Source organism: Musa acuminata, chromosome BXJ1-3 (assembly GCF_036884655.1).
Source record: "Musa acuminata AAA Group cultivar baxijiao chromosome BXJ1-3, Cavendish_Baxijiao_AAA, whole genome shotgun sequence".
NCBI classification, from domain to species: domain Eukaryota; kingdom Viridiplantae; phylum Streptophyta; class Magnoliopsida; order Zingiberales; family Musaceae; genus Musa; species Musa acuminata.
Window position 1 is genome coordinate 41,813,514 of NC_088329.1, and position 19,350 is coordinate 41,832,863.

General features: G+C 46.8%; 3 protein-coding genes across 3 annotated transcripts; all 3 read right to left on the reverse strand.

Moving 5' to 3' along the window:
* Positions 1-10,094: 10,094 nt before the first annotated feature.
* Positions 10,095-12,253, reverse strand: LOC135631719 (protein indeterminate-domain 7-like). The gene is made up of 3 exons (XM_065139513.1): positions 11,930-12,253; positions 11,444-11,843; positions 10,095-10,768 (listed from the first exon to the last, which is right to left on the reverse strand). The coding sequence occupies exons 1-3, from the start codon at positions 12,114-12,116 to the stop codon at positions 10,354-10,356; spliced, it is 1,002 nt and encodes a 333-aa protein (XP_064995585.1). The 5' UTR covers positions 12,117-12,253; the 3' UTR covers positions 10,095-10,353.
* A 1,880-nt stretch (positions 12,254-14,133) lies between these two features.
* On the reverse strand, positions 14,134-15,873 carry LOC103978830 (protein ECERIFERUM 26-like). The gene is made up of 2 exons (XM_009394776.3): positions 15,364-15,873; positions 14,134-15,184 (listed from the first exon to the last, which is right to left on the reverse strand). Exons 1-2 carry the CDS (start codon positions 15,796-15,798, stop codon positions 14,258-14,260), a joined length of 1,362 nt encoding a protein of 453 aa, XP_009393051.2. The 5' UTR covers positions 15,799-15,873; the 3' UTR covers positions 14,134-14,257.
* A 1,568-nt stretch (positions 15,874-17,441) lies between these two features.
* On the reverse strand, positions 17,442-18,897 carry LOC135637986 (chlorophyllase-2-like). Its single transcript, XM_065150897.1, has 2 exons — positions 18,591-18,897; positions 17,442-18,280 (listed from the first exon to the last, which is right to left on the reverse strand). The coding sequence occupies exons 1-2, from the start codon at positions 18,834-18,836 to the stop codon at positions 17,597-17,599; spliced, it is 930 nt and encodes a 309-aa protein (XP_065006969.1). The 5' UTR covers positions 18,837-18,897; the 3' UTR covers positions 17,442-17,596.
* Positions 18,898-19,350: the final 453 nt, after the last annotated feature.

Consider the following 19,350-nt stretch of genomic DNA (forward strand, 5'->3'; position numbering starts at 1 on the left):
AAGGCTACGCCGCCATGTGGCAACGCGGAGGAGCCAAACTCGCTCGTTCTCCGATCAAAGTCACGACTCAGGCCAAGACAGCCGGTGTCGGGCGTCATCCGGGTGGGTGGTTCGCCGCGTCGGATCGTCGTCCCTACGTCGCGAAAAAATTCGTGTCCAGAAAAGCGCTTTCGCTGGAAACGACGTGCGGGCCTCCCTGCCCCCGGTCCGCGGGCCCCGCGGCCCCCTCACCTCGCAGCATCGGACGCAACTCCCCCCTCTGCTCCAGTACTTGCAATTCCCTCGATCCCATCCCACGTCGGGCTTTACGTTTCGTCCGTCCGGTTCGGTTGGCCCCGACCATGGACCGGATCCCAGGGGATCTCGGCTTAGCGTAAAGACAAGGATTAGGTTAGCGGTAAGGACAGAGGGTTTGTGGCGGAAGGGCTCGGTCTTTTTCGTATCTGATTGCGAAGGCGTGACCGAGGGTGCAGTTACTCGCGGTGAGCGTAAACCCGTTTGACGTGGATTAGTGTTGATTATATCAAGTTGGTGGCTGCTGATGATGTTTGGATTGTGATCCTTCCTTCCATCTCACCTAAATTAAAGACTGGTTCAAATCAGGCACGATTGCGCAGTCCGACGCGAATGGAGTGATTACGTGTTGTGAGGAGCAGCACGCAAAAGACTTGGTCTCCGGCGGCAGCCAATGCGTCTTTATCTTTCCTCTCTTCCGCGAGGGAGGCTGCTCGAAGCTTAGCTCCCCGTGCTGTAGCTGTGAGGTCAAAACATGGAGGCGCAATCGGATGAGATCTTAGGATAGGAAGAAGTTTCACGTCCAGTATTTGATGGAATCAATCAAAGGACAATTAAGAACGAGAAGCGACATGTTGGAAGAGAGAGAGAGAGAGAGAGAGTTGTCGAGCAAATGGATGTAATCATGCATACCTGCTCCGCGTTGACTTCGTCCGATTCCTCGTGGCTAAGACATGTTAGGAGTGAGTAGGGGAAAGAAAATATTTTTTTATTTCTTTTTCTCAGTGATTCTTCTTTTTCAACTTTTTTTTTTATGTTAATACTTTTATTTGATTGTTTGAGTCAAGCTCTTCCATATAACTACATAAGACATGTAAATATAAAATAATGATAGATCGAGTTTAGACTTACGAATCTTTCGGTGTTACGATGAAATATCTTAATTTGATCGAATAATACACTGATCGATATGTAAGAAGAAAACTAGATCTCTCGATCTATATTTAATCCATCTGAGTTTATATCTAAACGAGAGGTCCTTTTATCAACGTCATCTCGTATATAATTCTAACATACGTAAAATTCTTTTCGACCGATAACTAATCAAAATATAGTTAAAACTTTAATATATCTTGATATTAATATTAAGATTTAAATATAAATTATATATTAGAGATCTCTCTTTTGGTCTCTATTACTCACTACTCCATTCATCAATGTTACATGGAGAGACTAATTTTCTTGATTAGGCTATTGTTCACGTTATCCGATTTGATCAAGATATTCTATAATGGCATAAAAAAAATACAAATCTAATAGGATTTTCTCATTGAATTATTCTTTTTCTTGTCCTACTATAAATGAAATAACTCCTATCATATGTTCCATGCCCATGCACACAAAAAAGGGTTCATTTGTATGATTTGATGATACATGACTTTTCAAGGTGTTACAAACACCATTTTATTTACTAACAAATAAATTAGGAAAAGAAAAAAAAAAACTTGTATGCAATCATCACATACTTCTCGCAAGTCTATGTGGTGTGTGCATATAATTTCATAAACAGCCAAAGAGCATTTGAGTCGAGTGATATTAATGGAGATTGGTCATTGCCAAGCTTCGACATTTTCCCTTGCATACTTAAATCACTCCCTATTTCTCATTTATTAGGTTCAAAAGCAAAAACTGCCTCAAGAAGATTACATGATATTTATATATTATATGGTTGTTGTGATGTTATTAGTCAAAGATTACAAGTGTTTTAGACCCAACAGTCAAGACTTTGAGATAAAGTGGCGATGGCCACAAAGTCGTTCTATAATGCTAAAACCAGATAAATTGTGCGGAGGATGCGCAGCGATTCATGGGAAGGAGATCTCGAGTTCCCATCACTTCTTGAATATACTTTATTGCATTTGATAGTGTTCCTTTACGCAGAGGGAGTATGTATGGTTTGATTCAGTCTCGGGTGCTAGGGATCGTCCACGTTGGCGCTCGGGCAGTAGGGATCGTCATCCATTGGGGTCAGGCTCAAACTTTGGCTTCAAGGTCTGGGAACTCCCCTTGGCTAGTCGCCTCCCACTCTATCACCGATCCCTGCACTCAAGTTGGGATTGAAAAGAGGGCTCCCGACTTCAACCCCTCTGAAGATTTTGTTAGCACTAGATGGAAAATGAGCTTAGAACTGATCCCTGGTTGCCAGCCCCGTGACGGATTTTTATCCTTTTGTTAGGGGACCAATCGTACCTATCATATCTGGCGATTAGCTTACTCCTGGAGCCTATGTGGGGTGTTCTTCATGCCATGACGTCAGACGGCAATGTCGCACTCAGTGTCATCCTAACTTTTACAAGATAGCACGATACTCGATCGACACCGTCCCAATCTTCGCGAAACGATATTGTACTTGGTCGGTGTCCTGATGCTGTCGTGGTTGTGTACAATAGTTGGAGGGTAAATTACCAAAATATCTCCATTCAGTATTGAATAATAATAATTTTTTTTATAAATAGATAATTAAGTCGTATGACTTAATCATCGAGGATTATATTCAAATTAGTATCGACTCGATATCATTCTTGATCACACAACTCTCATGTGTAACAATCATGATGTTGAACAATTTGATAAATATCTTTATGACCGAGTAATGACCAACGATTCAACATAATCGTCATCGAAAAGAGTAACTACTATTCTTCTTCAACATAAGATCCGAACAAAAGGGTCTTAGCCTCTTATGTGTATTCTGACTCTCATAAACAATTTAAGTATATAATATTTTATTTTGTTGAACCTCATAATTAGTTTAGGCATGTTTGTCTCGTACATCTCGACACGATTTTGCATAACATCTCATTAAGGTTATGTTTGGAAATATATTTATATTTTTAATATATATATTTAGGCAAAGATATTTTAGTGAATATGTAGTTATGGAATGTTTTGAGTATTTGATAAATAATAGATAAAAACTTTATATTTTAAATGTGCATTGATTATTTATTAAAAATATATCTCAAATTTCCAATGAATATTATATTACAAATTTATTCTTTTTTATATTTAATAGTTATTAAAAGTTAAATTTTTTTATGAAATTAATAAGTAAAATAAATAAATAAATTTATGTAATCTTATAAGAAATTCATACAGTGCAAATATATAATTATATATATATATAATATAATATAATATTTAAATGTAAATAAACATTCATCTTATAAGATAAATCATATTATTTTTCATTGATAATATTATAATTTTAGAAATTAAAAAATTATTTTAACATTCCATAAATGCTGAGATGCTAATGCTACTTAAGGTAGCATCAACATTTGAGCATTTAGAATGTGTGTGTATATATATATATATATATATATATATATATATATATATATATATATATATATATATATATATATATATATATATATATATATATACTTGAAAAAAATCAAGCATCAATTCATATATGAAATATGTATTAAATCACAAATGCATAATTCAACCATATTGTTAAAGTATCTCATCGAAACTCTCAACATATCTAACAATCAAAATCTAACATAACAAACAACCATAGCAACAAAACTAACAATCAACATCTAATATAACAAACAACCATCACAATGAAACCAACAAACCAAAGCTTGACGGGCAGCTCCACGTTAGCAACTGCGTTGAACCAAACGCAAGTAAAACATTTTATTTGCCGAGAATTCGAGTTCGGGCTCGTGCTTGACTCTGGTCCGTTCCATTTGGACTTCATTTGAGCGTCCTCGTTGTCGAGCTGTTGGCAAGTGTCGTGGGAAACAACTTTGAGCCGTGGCCTCGGGGCCGACGTGGCTCGATTCGAGTCCGGACGACGGGGATCTCCCTGGGGCGTCCCTCGGGCCCGCTGAGGGGGTCGGGTGCTGCGTCCGATCGGGATGGGGTAGCTGTCTCCACCGGGCAAGAACTCCTCGCCTGCGCGTCCGACGAGAACCTTCGGCTTCGCACCTGCACAAAGGTCGGGCCGGGGTGCTCAGCCCAACCCCTCCAACAATCAAGTTAGAGAGTGTGGAGGGAGTTTTGGATGAAGAAGTGTTTTTTGTGTCTCCTCCCATTCCTGTTCAGAATGTGAGGGTATTTATAGGGAAGCTTACTGTTTCCTAATGTGCCCGCTTGCAGGGGGCAGGCTGGTAGCGTATGACAACAACGTTGGCGTGGTGTGAGGAACCGAGCCTGGGTAGGCGTTAATGCGCCTCGGCCGGCGTTCTGGTCTGTTTGACCGGGTGCTATCGCGTCGATCGAGGTGTGAGGCGTCGTCTGACATCAGTCGAGTCTTATCATAATTACTATCCTCATCATATTCCCCCCCGGAAAGAAGCTATGCGTCGATCGTTGTGACGGGAGTCCGAGGCATGGCTTTAGCTTTCAGGCGGGCTAGCCGCGCAACCGCGGTGTCCGGGAGCATGGGGCCGAGGAGCACGACGTAGGCGGGCTAGTCGCGCAGGTGTGTCTCGAGAAGCATGGAGCCGAGGAGCACGATGCAGGCGGGCTGGCCGCGCAGGTGTGTCTCGGGGCATGGAGCCGAGGAGCACGACGCAGGCGGGCTGGCCGCGCAAGTGTGTCTCGGGGAGCATGGAACCGAGGAGCACGACGCAGACGAGCTGGCTGCGTAGGTGTGTCTCGGGGCATGGAGCCGAGGAGCACGATGCAGGCGGGCTGGTCGCGCAGGTGTGGTCTCGGGTATCATGCGGCCGAGGAGCACGACGTAGGCCGCGCAGGTGTGGTCTCGGGCATCATGCAACCGAGGAGCACGACATAGGCGAGCAGGCCGCGCAGGTGTGGTCTCGGGCATCATGCGGCCGAGGAGCACGACACAGGCGAGCAGGTCGCGCAGGCATGATCTCGGGCAGTAGGCCGCCCTGAGGGGGGCTCGGCAGTCTACGACCGAGGGACATGGCAAAGGCCGAAGGACATGACTTCAGGCGGGCAAGCCACGCTGAGGTCGACTCGGGCAGTTTGTGGCCGAGGGACGGGGCTCGGGCCGAGGTACACGACTCAGGCGGGCAGGCCGCGCTGAGGTGAACTCGGGCAGTCTATGGCCGAGGGACATGACTCAGGCGGGCAGGCCGCGCTGAGGAAGGCTCGGCAGTCTACGACCGAGGGATATGGCAAAGGCCGAAGGACACGACTCAGGCGGGCAGGCCGCGCTGAGGTCGTCTCGGTAGTCTTCGGCCGAGCCGTGTATATTCACAAGGATTTTAGGTCAGGGCTAACCACAAGCCGGGAGGTAGTTAGGTAGACACTGAACCTTCGCTTCGGAAGAGACTGAGGTAGGGCTTAAATTTCTTTTCACGGGGACTACATTGAATAGCCGTCGCGGGTGCTTGACCCCTTCTATAGAGCCCGTTGCCAAAAGTTGTCCCTTTTCCTCACGGCCGCCCAGGCCTCCGCCGTGATGTACTGGCTAGCCCGCTGGAGCATCTCTGGCACCGTGGTGGGAGGTCACTCCGTGAGGGACCAGAGGAATCTGGAAGATCGTAGGCCTATTATAAACGCCTGCACCAACAGAGAAGGGTGAGTGTCCGGCAAGCCCCGGATTTGCGTGGCAAAGCGATCCACAAAATGTGAGAGGAGCTCATCCTCCCTTTGTTTGAGTCTGAGGAGCAGTGTCGCGGAGGGCTTTGGCCGTGCGTAGGCTACGAAGTGGAGCTCGAAGTCTTTAGCGAGCTGGTCGAAGGAAGCAATCATTCCGGCCTTCAAGCTGTCATACCACGAGTGGGTCTACCCTCTCAGAGTGGTAGGAAATGCTCTGCACATCAGGGCATCAGAGGTTCCGTATAGCGCCATTTGGGCGTGAAAAGCGGCTAGTGGTCCGCCGGGTCGGTGGAGCCATTGTAAGCGTCCAGAGAGGGGAGCTGGAAGTCCGGGGGGACTGTTAGATCCCGTATCTCAGGCGTGAAGGGAGACCCTTGGTGTGCGTCCTTCCCGAGCTCTTCCTTAGACATGCGAACCTCTTTCTGCACCTCGTTGAGTTGCTAGCTGACGAAGCGCAACTGGGCCCGTAGGGAGTCCAAAGAGAGTGTCTCGGGTTCCGGGCGACCGCTCGGGTTTGTCATCACTGGATCCCCGAGTGGGGCCGGTCGGACCCGAGGCGAAGTGGGGGGCTCGGGAAATGTCACGTGGGCCCGAACGGGCGCCTTGCGTTGTCGCAGTAGTTCGATCTCAGGTGGGTGCGCCGGTTGAAAAACGAGCGAGATAATGGTTTGCACCATACCCATCAGAGCTCGGACTTGACGGGCGAGGTCCTGAAAGGCCTCGGATGACACGGGCGTTGAGTCGGCTAGGGCGCCGTCGGGCGGCGACAAGCCCGGGTCGTTGAATATTTGCCGATATCTTTCTGAGGTCGTGGCGGGGTGTTCGTCACGATGATCTCTGTGCGGGGGATGTTCCCCAAGGGCTTCGGTCGGGTGTGACCTCTCAGCGGTGGGCTCATCCGAGCCGCTTGGGTGATCACCCGACATTTCGGGCCCTCCTTCTAGCGCCAAAATGTTGTGGGAAGCAACTTTGAGCCAAGGCCTCGGGCCCGACGCAGCTCGGTTCGGGTCCGGACGACGGGGATCTCCCTGGGGCGTCCCTCGGGCCCGTTGAGGGGGTTGGGTGCGGCGTCCGATCAGGATGGGGTAGCCGTCTCCACCGGGCAGGAACTCCTCGCCTGCGCGTCCGGCGGGGACCTTCGGCTTCGCACATGCACAAAGGTCGGGCCAGGGTGCTCGGCCCGACCCCTCCGACGATCAAGTTAGAGAGTGTGGAGGGGGTTTTGGATGAAGAAGTATTTTTTGTGTCTCCTCCCCTTCCTGTTCAGAATGCGAGGGTATTTATAGGGAAGCTTATTGTTTTTCTAATGTGCCCGCTTGCAGGGGGCAGGCTGGTAGCGTCTGACAACAATGTTGGCGTGGTGTGAGGAACCGAGCCTGGGTAGGCGTTAATGCGTCTCGGCCGGCGTTCTGGTCCGTTTGACCGAGTGCTGTCGCGTCGATCGAGGCGTGAGGCGTCGTCTGATGTCAACCGAGTCTTATCATAATTACTATCTATCATATGTTTGCGGAAACTCTTAGCGGCTACCAGTCTATGATGTCCGTCGTTTGATTGCCTTGGAATGCTTCCGCATGTACCTGTTTTGAGCATGAAACGCTCGATTGGCATTTTGTCGAACAGGAAACGCTCGTTTCGATCTGCCCCCTCCCTGACTCCTCTTTTGTAGACCATGAGGCGACGCGGATAAGATATCGGTGATGATGGTAGCGGTGAGAAGATCCTTGGGATGAAGGTGCGCTTCGGAGGTTGCCGATCGACCACGGGATGGAAGGATCGGTGCGCGATCGACCGTCCGATCTGAGGGCGGAGCAGCGATGGAACAAGAGCAGGTTGGGAGTTATGTGTTCTCCTTCGATCTCCTTTCTTTCTGGTGGAGTGCGGTGAAAAATAAATTGCATGCGTCTTTCTTCCGGCAAAGTACGTGACTCGCATTCTGCAGTTCCAGCGGTGGGACTTTGCTGCTGAATTCTTCTGTTGGCACCCACGCTATCCTTTTCATCCTCGCCCTTCACGGGAGAATGTGGAAGCCATTATGAATTGGACCGCTGCCATTAGTGTACAGTCTCTTAATCATTACTGAGAGGTTGGTAAGCCTTTGAATGATTTTAGATTGCCATGCAAATTAGCCAACTCATCACCATGAGCCCACGTGACACATAGCTGTCACAGCAAACTCGACGTGGCATCCCTAAGCCGACATGTCGCACTTAGGCAACTCAGCACCGTGAGCCCGAGGCTAGCCAATCGCATGACGCCATCCCTTGCACCCACTCTGCTCGAGGTTGCACGAGACGATGCGTTTATGTATCGAGTCACACCAGAGGCAGAAAACAACATCGAACGGACTGAATCGACTAGATCATATGATGCCTACACCCAACGCACAGGTTGATCACCTGCAGCGTCAGTGAGCATTAAACACCCACGTACGATAATGACCGAGGATTATTAAAGCTGCTACGTACGATCGCATGTAGGAAACATATATAAATGCCATCCTTAAGAATAGCACTAGGTCGATCCTCATACACATACTCCAATTCTCCCATCTTCAACCCCTGTTAACTTAAGCATAGGAGAAGTTGAGTTGGGAATCCCCCTCTTGACTCTGAGCTATGTGCAAACACATGACAAACGACGAGATAAATCACCTTCAACCTCCATCGACGGGAACCTAGGTCATGGCCCTTCAATTCGACTCCAAGCCCCTATGCCCTAGCTCAGAGATCGTGCTGATAAACTTATGCATGGGGACATACCAAATCGTGCTAATATATCAGCGACGACCTAACTATGGAAAACACAAATAATTCCCTCTTTTCCACTTGGTTTCCAAGTAGGAATTGCCTAATTTAATTGTTAGGTTTAGGTTCACAAAGAACATTGGAAATGCAGAATAATACCTCTTTGGTTTTCTTCTTCTTCCTCGGGACTTGTGTGTTGGAATTATTCAGTTCTTTGATAACACTACCTTGTCAACCAGAAGTTCTTGTGGGTCATTCATCGTCCTAGCACTAGCTTTTGATGGAAAAGGAGGAGCAGAGAGAGAGAGAGAGAGACCTAAATGAGCCTGGAGATGGGGCTGATCCAAAGTATGAGGAGAACACCAAAGCAGCTAATAATTAGGGCATGGAAGGTGGAGAGATTCCAGAGTTCGAAGCCCAAGACTCTGAGAGAGAGAGAGAGAGAGAGAGAGAAAAAAGAAAAGGGGTAAAGAAAGCAAAGAAAATGGTGAGCAGAAGAGTCTTTGTCAGGAAGCAAAATGACATGGATTGTTTTCTTAACCCTGCAACTCAAATGCATGTACACACTTCCCCATGAAACTTTTTGAAAGCTGGTCAGAGATGTCTCATGCAGGTTAGAAAACCAAACCTCCTTCTTCTTCTCCAATTTTTTAGTCTTCCTTCAGTAAAAGTAAAAGAGTCAGATTCACCTCAAATCAACCACCATGTCCTGCCCTACTTTCGGGGTAGATTTGTAGACGAAACTAATCAGAGGATGTCACACTAGGATGTTCTTTTGGATCCTGGGACCGTGGCGAGGTTGAAGGCCAGGTCTTGTCAAGAGCTTCTTCGTGACAGCTCACTAACATTGTGAAGTGGCTGCTCTGAGTGCTGCTTTTGGCTTATGTAGCTCCCGCTCCTAATCACAGGGAAGAAAGATGCCATGCTTGTGATGTGCAATGGTGTCTCGCTTCTCTGTTCAAGTTTTAGCTGTTAGCATAAACCATGCACTTGACTTTCACGTCTTCTTCGTTTCTAATGTGTAATGAGTGCACAAGCAGTCATCCCTGCTTATGATCATGTACATGAGTTATAATCATGTAGGGGGCGCGTTCTTTCATCAAAAAGCTGTGTTGGTCTCCTCCAATCCCAAGAAAAGCCCGGAAATCAAGAAAGAAGGGCGATCAAAAGGACCGGAGGACGCAGTTGGCTAAGGTGAGCATCCGTGAGTACATCTTTTACCTCATTCGCTGACATTATTGTCCTCTTTTCCTTCTTGTACTCTGTCATCCTATCTCTGTTGCAATTGTCTTCAACCTACTGATGGGACAAATCTGGTGGTCACTGCTACCTTAACCCACTGACTAAAGCTTAGAAAGCTAGCCTTGATTTGGAGGCAGCAGCACTTAGCTTCGTGCCCCCATGTTGACCATGTTTTAGGATTACTTTGTTGTTTGTAATTATATCGTTCTTCCTGCTTTTTGCTCCTCAAGTTTTATTTGCTAGAAATTAAAGGCTAAGAAGATGAGTTCATGGAGAACAATGTTTCAGACAGCAGAAGAACTTATTAGGATTACTACTTGATAGCTTTCAGAAACATCTTCTACTTGCGGACTGAATGACCTCAGAAAAGTGTCTTTCATCTGATCACACAGTCAAGTCGAGCATGCATTAACCTTAGCTTCCTTGTATCGATCAGTACGAGGAATTAAGCATGATAGAGTTCGATGGCACCTATGGGAGCACATGCATTAACCTTAGGTCATCATCCCCGGTGTCGGCGGTCGGTCGGGCGATCGCCCTTCTACCACATTGGCAGGTCTTGGACATCGACTCCCGAGCTGACGACTCCGCCGGACGTTGCGCCATCGTAACCTAGGCTGCTGGCGGTGTTGGTGAAGCTCATAGGGCCCATGATCGAGGCCCTTTGGAGGAGTGCGGTAGCTGAGAGGTGAGGTGAGGTGGTGGTGCGAAGGTGGATGTGGTGGAGGGAAGAGAGCTTATCCTCAGGCTTGACTTGCAAAGCTCCCAAGTCACCGTCAGAGCTAGGGTTTAGGGTCAAGTCAGGGTTAGGACAGATGAGTGGGTTCCAGGAGGAGGAAGGGTGGAAGAGAGGTTGGTGGAGTGGAGGGAATGTGGTGGCGGTGGCAGCCATGAGTCTTGCGCTTTCTTCTGCCAACGCATCACAGAAGGCCCTGTGGGTGATGAAGGTATCCTTCCTGTAGTCACGCAAGAAATGGGACAATAACCATTTAGCTGCTATTCTAAATGGATAGAAGGACCTATAGAGATACAGTTTCTACTAATTTTCAATACCAAAAATAGAGAAAAATAATAATAAAAAATCACCTTTTCCAAGAATATCATCATCACATAAAAAAACAGAAGATAAAGAAGAAAATATTCACAAGAGTACTAATCTAAAAATTGCTTGTTCTTTTGTTTTATGAATCCCCATATTTCCTTTGATAGTAGGCATTGATACAGACATGATAGTAAGGTGAGATTGATGATGTTTGTTGGATGTAGCTATGGTCTGTCAGATATTGTAGATTGATCAGGACATCCTTGTTTTCCTGTACAATCTCTGACCAAAAGTGAAAGGAAAACAAGTATACAAGACCCCCAAAACCCTAAAGTATTTATCACCCCTGTTATACTAAGAACAAGTATAGTTCTAGTAGTAGTGGAATATGGAGTGATTAGGACTTTGTTTAGCCTTTTGATCTTACACTACTAGGTGAAGAAACGGGCACGAAAACCTACACCATTCTCTAACCTTTCATGTCATTTGAGGTTCCACCACAAAAGGCTGGATAAGAGAGAGAGAGAGAGAGAGAGAGAGAGAGAGATGAGCAAGGAAGAAGGGGCATCAGAAGTGAAGGATCACAAACCTGGAGAAGAGGGTGCCACAATCACATCTATACTCTCTTGCTCCACAGGTTTTCACATGGGCTTTCCAGTCCGAGTTCACGGCATATCTTTTAGAGCACTTGTCACACTTCCACTTCTTCTCTCCATGCTTTCGGGAGAAGTGCTTCTTGATCCCCGTCAGGTCTCCAAGAGCCCTGGAAGGATGGTGGTGCACACAAGATGGCTCCGGGCACACGTACACCCTCTTCCTTGCTACTTCCTTGCTGCCTCTCTGCCTCAGCTTCCATGGCAGGTTGTGGCCCCTCCTGTGGAGCTGCAGGTTCTGTTCCCTCTTGAAACCCTTGTTGCATATCTCACAGATGAACCTGTTGGTGGCCATTAGTGTCGTCGGTGACAAGGCTACAACTTCAGCTTCTGGGTCTTTAGCGACAAAACAAAGAAGAACTTGAGGAAAAAGAACACAGCTCGGGTGGTGGAAGGAGCAACAAGAGATTTCTGCGTCCTACCTGGATTCCCCGGTTGGCTTCTCTTCTTTTTGGCCTTCGGTGGCGGCTGCGGTCGGTGGTGGTGGGGAGATACGGTTGTGAGCATAGAGCTCAAGCTGAAGTGGCCATGAGCTCTTGTCTCAGAGGAAACACTGGCTTCATCAGAGATGGAGGTGGAATTGGACATTGTTGCTACTGAGAACAACATGGAAAAGATGTTGTTGTTTTGTTTTCTTTCACCGGCAGCCGAAATGAAGAGGGACCAGATAGTGGCATCTGGTCTCCATTATCCTCTTATCTCAATACCCAAAGCTTCCATTGGAGAAGAAGAAAAAGAGAGGCAGAATATGAAGAGAGCCGGAGAGAATAAAACCCACCCATGCTTTATTAGAATTCTTCGTAGAGTGGGCACAGGTGGCCGTAGGTCACAGTACCAGAGAAAAGGCACCACTGCAGGGTTTGTAATATGAGTAGCCTCATGAAGAGAGGTTCTGAGTTACCTGCAGCTCTGCAGTCTAAATGAGCACACATCTGATTCGGTGCTCCTCGATCACATATCGGACAAAAAATAAGATAAAAAATCACAAGTATTTCGAAATCAATCTGTGGAATGAACAGTTTCTCATAATTCCACTCTCTCTGTCTCTCTCTCTCTCATGTCAGAAAAGAGACACCACAGAGCAAATTTAGGAACTGAGCTTTCAAGCGTTCAGTCTTCTTTTTCTAATCCGAGGGTGGAGCTACAATTGCTGTTGAAGACTGACGAGAAAACAGTAGGCAAATTAGAGGCAGAGACCCAGAAAGCCAAGGCAACAGAGCAATTTTGCCCCCACAAGGCACATGGAATCCTTCTCTTTGATTCAGTGTTTTGCTTTTCTTTCTTTTTCTTTGGGTCAATGGGGACACTGTGCATCCTAGTAGATTATTATTTATGTCTTATCACAGAGTACCCAAATACCTAAATAATGAAAGCATACAGTTTGTTTTCTTTGACACACTGGGAAGAACAGGCTTAAAAAGCTTGGGAATGGGTCTCAAAAGCTGGCTCAGACTTGCCTTTACTGCCTTTCCTGTAGCCCACACCAAGCATTATTGCTCAATTGATTGTCCTCAGTCCCTCCAGACTCAAATATATCATTGTAGTGGGCATTGCTTGACATATTACAACTCTCTCTCTTCAGAATCAGGATTTGGTTTTGGTGTTTTGCTTCTCCTTTGTCCTTTTGCTTCCTTGGATCATAACTTAAATGTGATTTGCTCATCAATTCTCTTTTTTCATGGCATTCTTAGTGGTTGCAAACACAAGTGTGTGCATAGTACTCTCAAACACAAACACACAGCATAGGATCAGTACTCTGTGTTTAAGATAATATTATTTAAATTTTTTACAAATGATAAATGAAGAAGATGAAATTTAAATCTATAATAATTGATATAATCATAGAGGAATTCTATGTAGGTTGACCTTTTAAGGGGGATCAATCCTTCGAACGCTATAGGTGTTCAACCCTTCTAGAAGTCGACCGTATAATTACAATTATAGATAGATTTTGTTGAGGTTGCTTCCAAAGTGAGTTATCCCTTTTACCTTCATCCCTAGTCGATCGGGCTAGTAAACCCTTATCACTCTTATTTATAGGATAAAAACGACTAAGTGAGATTTATTATAATCTCATAAGATTTTTATTAGCTGCTTCTTGATTGAGTAGGACCCAACTTTACTATGATCTTATCAATAATCTATCAAAGTTTTTACTAGTTAAATTAGTAAACACCTTTCAAACAAACATATTATCACTATGTTATGGAAGAAATTACTTTATATATAATTTAATAAAAATAAAAAAAAGATTCATGTAATCGATCCCAAATAATAATAAGTGGGCCACATGAATAGCCCACTAAATTTAATTCCGAAGCCCATAAAACAAAATCAATTGAACATGAAAAACATGTAATAAAAACAACAAAATTGACTTCCATGTCATCAGTGCAAGTATGCTAGTCTTGAGTTTCCATTAGAGCATGAACTGAATTCTTTCCTAATAACATTAACTTTTTTGCAGCACATACCGTTCAATAAGTTGAGACTCAAGTCGGGCTATGTATAACTAAGCTTAATGCAAGCAGACCACTTCACTCTATGCATACGAATACCAAAATCTACACGGAAGGCTTTAAGAATAATCCCAAACCAACGGTGATAATAATAATAATCCACAATGTGAATAAAGCACTTCAATTTATTCTAAATCGATGCAGTTCACAACGAAGAACACGATTTGTGCGTCCCCGCAACGACGCAGACGATCTCGCCGCCATGACATTGCGCTGCTGCTGCAGCAGCATTTAGCTTCGTGAGATGTCGGAGGCGGCGAACATTACAACGGGCACGTACTTCATGATGGCGTCGTCCTGACAGATCCTGTCTGCCACCTCCTCCGGCAGCGTCACCACCACCTGCCTCGCCGCCCCCTCCTCCGCCGCCGTCATCACCAGCACCAGCCCCGCCCCCTCCACGCCGCGCACCCTGCACGTCACGTGCGCCGGCCGGCCACCGTCCTTCTCGAACGCCGCCCCGTACGCGAACGGCTGGTGGTCCATCTGCATGCACGTCAGCTCCGGTCCGTACATCTGGAACGGCGGATCCGCCTCTCGGCGGCCCGGCCGCCGCTCGTGAACCCACTCCACCGCCTCCCAGAAATCCTCCTCACGGATCGCCGCCGCGTGGCGCCGCAGCTCCGCGGCCACGTGCTCGAGTCCGGAGCCGAGATCGGCGCGGGCGCGGTAGAAGTGGAAGGCGTTGCCATAAAACCCGTGGGGGAGGGGCGCGTGCATGTGCTTGCGGAAGTCGATGCAGAGGGTGAGGTCGGCGAGGCCGAGAGGGGCGTCCGGCTCCGGGGTGGAGGCGCGGGCTATGCGGGTCCAGAAGAGGGCGGCGAGGGCGTCAAACGGGGAGGAGTCAAGCGGAAGGCCGGCGTCGGCGAGGCAGGACTTGACGGCGGCGTCGGAGAAGACGAAGGTAGCGGAGGACATCCTCCCCTTCGTGTGAGTGGCGGGTGTGGAGGAGGACTTCAAGGAGAGGAGGGGAGAGGAGGGATTGGGTTGGGGGCGGGGAAAGAAGGCCGGGGCGTGGAGGAAGGGCGGGTAGACGACGCAGGCCTGGCGGTGGGCGTCGGACCACGCGCGGACGAGGAGGATGGCGCACGTGGGGTCGGCATGCATGTGGGGGCAGCTCAATCCGATGGCGATCGCCTTGTCCTCGAACTCCGTGATCTACAAATAAGGCCATCGTCATCAGATCACATGTATGTATATATGTACACCACAGAAAGTATATTTAGCATATATTTCTGACTATATGTATCTGCTACATTAGGGTTTGTGTGGGCATATAATAACTATGAGAGAGAGAGAGAGAGAGAGAAAGAGAGAGTGAGAGAGTGGTGGTGCACCTGCACGTAGAAAGGGGACCAAATGAAGGGATCGGCGTCCATGGGCTCCCAGTACGCCAACTCCATCTCCTCCTCGTCGTCGGCCGACCGGAGCCACTCGTCGAGGGTGACACTCGCCCGAGCCTCCGCCAGTCGCACCCCGGCGTCGTTGCACTTGACCACCCAGCCGCCGTGACCGCCGCCCTCCTCCTCCTCCTCCCGCGCGAGCCGCCCCGTCACGGCCGGATACTGCGACAGCACCTCCGAGAGCGACTCTTTGAGCTTGAACTTGTCCATGGTGGGCCCGGGGCGGTAGTAGAAGACCAGGCGCAGCGTGTGCCGCCCCATCGCGTGGTCCAGCGCCGACAGCGGGTACGTCTTCCCCTGCCGTACCGGTGTCATCGACACCACCGTCGTCTTTGCGCACACCGTCACCCTCCGCCCGCCGGCCGTCATCCTCGACACCAACTCTGACCTAAGGGAGCGGGCAAGTGGGAGGTGTGGCTATGCACGAGGAATGAAGAGAACAAAACAGGGAAGAGCTTTAAAGAGGAGCGGAAGGGGGACGGCCTGCGCAGGGGGGTGGTGGGGCCGGACGGGCATTTAGTTGGGAGGATGGGAGTTGGGTGTGGTGAGGTCGAGCGCATTAAGTGCGACTATTAAAGAGTGACGCGTACGGGGGACAGGCATCGCATCGTTCGATGCGGACACGTTGCAGAAAGGACGGTCGGCAATGGCTGATGCACCATTCAATTGTAGTTTAAGTGAGAGAGTAGCAAATAATGCCCAATAATTATAGTATATTTTGATTAAAGTTTTTAGGGCGATTTTCCCTTTTAAAAAATCTCCTTTTATTTATTTATTTTTTCTTCCCAAAGGTGTTCCTTTTTTTTTTCTTATGTGCCAAATAATATCCAAAATATTTATCACCAATCCAATGATATTCTATAACCGTTTCTCAATCATCATAATAAAAATATTATAAAATATTATAAATGATACAAATGGACTTGTAATTTCAATCAAACCAATTTTAAAATTAAAATTTTGACATAATTGTTGGTGAACACACGTGTGGTGGCTGGTGAGTCAGTACGGCTAGGTCCACGAGTCGATGTCGGGAGTTCTTTGTCGGTTGAGCTGGACGCCGAGGTAGGTCAGGCCTTCGCGACGGGGTGTTGGTCAGCGTTTCTTGGTTCGAGCGCCGTCTGCATCGAGCTACGTCTCTCCGTTTCCGGGATAAGTGACAGCTCGCCCTCGTTCGTTGGATGGCGATTTCTGGGTTGAGGCGCTTATGGCTCGGGGGTGACCGCTTCCCTGCAAAAAAGGCATTCGTCGGGTGATTCCCGACTTTGGCCCCTCTGACGAGCAAGTCAGTTGTGGGCAGTATTATTTTTTCCTCCTCCTGGGTCGGACGCTGGCCAGAGATCTTTATACTACTGTCTGAGGGTCGATCGTACACGGGTTGACGTAGTGGACGTGCCAAACAGTGCCTTGGTACGGATTATGATTTGTCATGTCTTGGGGGTGACGCCATCCCGGGATTCTTGGGACGAGACGTGCCGAGCAGTGCCTTTGTACGGATTCTGACTTGACACGTGACATTGGCTGCGACATGTCTTGGACTCAAAATATGTCTTATCAATAATAATAATAGATGAATAATGAGAACCAAAAAATATAATACAACATTATTTTTTGATAATGTTATTAAAATACTATGTAAATAAGTCAAATAAAAATATTATTTTAATTTAAAATTGAAAAAAATGATGAATAATTAAAAATTATTTATTATTTGAATTAGAGGGAAAAAAATAAATATTTATATTCTGAGAAAAAAAAGTAAATTTTATAATATTTTTAATATTTATTTTGATAATTTTATAATATTTTTGATACCTCAATAAAAACACTATAATATTAAATATTATTTTAATTTAAATTGATTTAAAAAAATGATGAAAAATATACTATTGGTTTTGATGAGGAATAGTTTGTGTATTATTTGAATTAGAGGAAAAAAAAAATAAAGAATGCTATTTTGATAACAAAATAATTTTTTTTTAAAAAAGAAAATCGCTCGAGTTTTTGAAAGATTAAAGATTAATAGCTATAAATTATTGTCATATTCATAATCGACAACATTCTTCAAAATACATAAAGGAATCACAAATATAATGTCTCTGAAATGATGACCACTTCCAATTTACTGAAGGTTCATACTGTCTGTCTCCTCCGGTAATCCACTTACTTAGTTGCCCAACTCGAGAGACGTAGCAGTCGAAAGCTCAACCGGTGAAATCTGTGGGTCATCCACGATGGCCGTCAGGAACTGCGTGTCGCCCTCCAAATAAGACTTCATGAATGCAACCATCGCCCCACCTACAAATGCCCTCATCGGTTTCCTCGACGGCCCCTCCTTACACAGGCAGTAAGTAGCCTTCCCCCTCACTCCGCTGGTCTCGTCATCCAACATGTCCTGGTGACCATACTCTTTGGCCACAAAATGGTAGGCTGGAGGACGGCATTCATCGAAGAAATCCTGGTGGTTCACTCCTTTGGGAGCACAAGCAGGAAACAGAGGGCTCTTCTTCAGCTCTCCCAGTCCTGACCCGATCACCAGAGCTGCCATCTTAAGGTCGAAGGAATGGGGGACGTAAGTAAGGATGGGAGGACGAGTCTGCTTCCCTTTCTCCATTCCATCGACTGGGCCTACTCCTATGAGTGCTGAAAACTCGAGTGTCGTCTTAGCATGGCCAAGAGCAAGGGCAAATGCTACTTTGCCTCCTCGACTGTGACCTCCGATGGCCAGCTTGCTTAGATCTGATCTCACTTGTTCCGGGAGCACATGAATCAATCCATCAGCCAGCCACTCTACTACAGCTGCTGCAGATTGGATTTCAGCTCCGCAATCTGGCCCTGCCACTGAATATAACTGCATGGGAGCAATACAAATACTAATCTGAATTGTCTATCAATCAATAGAAGAACTTCTAATTCTTAATTGCATGATTTAAGATTTAAGTTGTGCTATTTCTTTCCACAACCCATTATGATTTCTACTGATTGTCTAAGAGATTCGATAGACATAGATAATAGACGATTTAATGTTTTACAGGAGACGAAGCAGCTGTCTATCTCCACACCTGCAATGTTACTTATCGAAGGGTAAAAGAAACAGAAACAATCTCTTGTGCCATAACCAGTAATTACTATTAGCCTACTCATACACGGATTCATCGCACCTGAGGAGCGACGATGATGAACCCATGGGAAGCAACATGGCGGAGGAGCTGAGAATAGAATGAGTTGTAGAGAAGGTAACCATGGAGGAACACAAGCGTGGGGTACTCTCCTTCCTCGGTTGGAGAGGCGACAATAAGAGGCTTCGGGGGAGGCGAAGGCGAGCTCCCTGTGGCCGCCTTCGGCTCCAGGCTCAGCAACCTCACGTTGTGCTCGCCGTGCTCGAAGACCTGCCTTGCGTCCGACATGGCCGGTGCCCTCACACTGTTCCACTGGGAGGGAAGAAGAGACTACACAGCAGACACGCCGCGGCAGCCGTTCTTATCTTGCTAGGAGATAAGCCTTTTGGTCCAGTTCTTGGTCGGGGCGAATCACCCGTTATGACGGTCAGGGGTGATGTCACTTCTCACGGAGCCGACGCGCGGGACCGACCACGTCAACCATGACCATTTTTCAACGGCGATGCGTCGACGTTAACGTCATTCATAGCGAGATAAGAGGGCCCCAACTGGGTCCCACGCGCATTGGCTTTTCGTGCCTCGTTTCGTCGCCCGTCTACTTCGTTCATCTGATACTTGCTGGCTTGGAAGTGCACGAATGCCATATGTAAGAATGAATCTGTATCCTCCATCAAACAAGAAAAATTATGATCATGTGAATTGGATGCATTAGTGAATCGATTTCGGTGCAAAATCATATTGTATAATTTTATTGATATTATTGACCAAAAATCATAAGACGGATGTGCCCAAAAAAAGTGAT